The following is a 299-nucleotide window of genomic DNA, read 5'->3' as shown; positions in this document are numbered from 1 at the left end:
TGCTGCTCTTTCAGCTGCAGCAGACTCCCCAGGAGCAGCGGTAATGCATCCATTCTGCTGCTGCTGCTGCGCACACACCGCACGGGCCTTGGGTGTTGCTGGGGGGCAAAATATATTAACGAAGGGTTTCTCGAGCGCTTTCCAGTTGATTGCTGCTGCTGCTGCTGCTGCTGCTGCTGCAGTTGTTGTTGCTGCTGCTGCTGCTCCTGTTCCTGCTGCTGCTGCTGATCGAGCAGCAGAGTACAGCTGCTGCTGCTCGTCGACACCGGAGAAGGCTGCTGCTGCTGCATCTGCTGCTG

At 58.5% G+C, this 299-nt stretch overlaps 1 protein-coding gene across 1 annotated transcript in view; it reads right to left on the bottom strand.

Annotated features, from left to right (window-relative positions):
* The window catches only part of EMH_0043100 (uncharacterized protein), a gene marked incomplete at both ends in the record, with an annotated part of 1,489 nt that overhangs the window by 904 nt on the left and 286 nt on the right, over positions 1-299 (bottom strand). Inside the window, one exon of the mRNA XM_013495813.1 lies at positions 3-299. Coding sequence (XP_013351267.1) covers positions 3-299 — 297 coding nt within the window. The remainder of the gene's footprint in view (positions 1-2) is intronic.

This window comes from Eimeria mitis, genomic scaffold (genome assembly GCF_000499745.2).
Source record: "Eimeria mitis Houghton genomic scaffold, Emh_scaff1762, whole genome shotgun sequence".
NCBI lineage: Eukaryota > Apicomplexa > Conoidasida > Eucoccidiorida > Eimeriidae > Eimeria > Eimeria mitis.
Note: the sequence above shows the minus strand (reverse complement) of the source record. Positions and strands in the feature narration are given on the sequence as shown.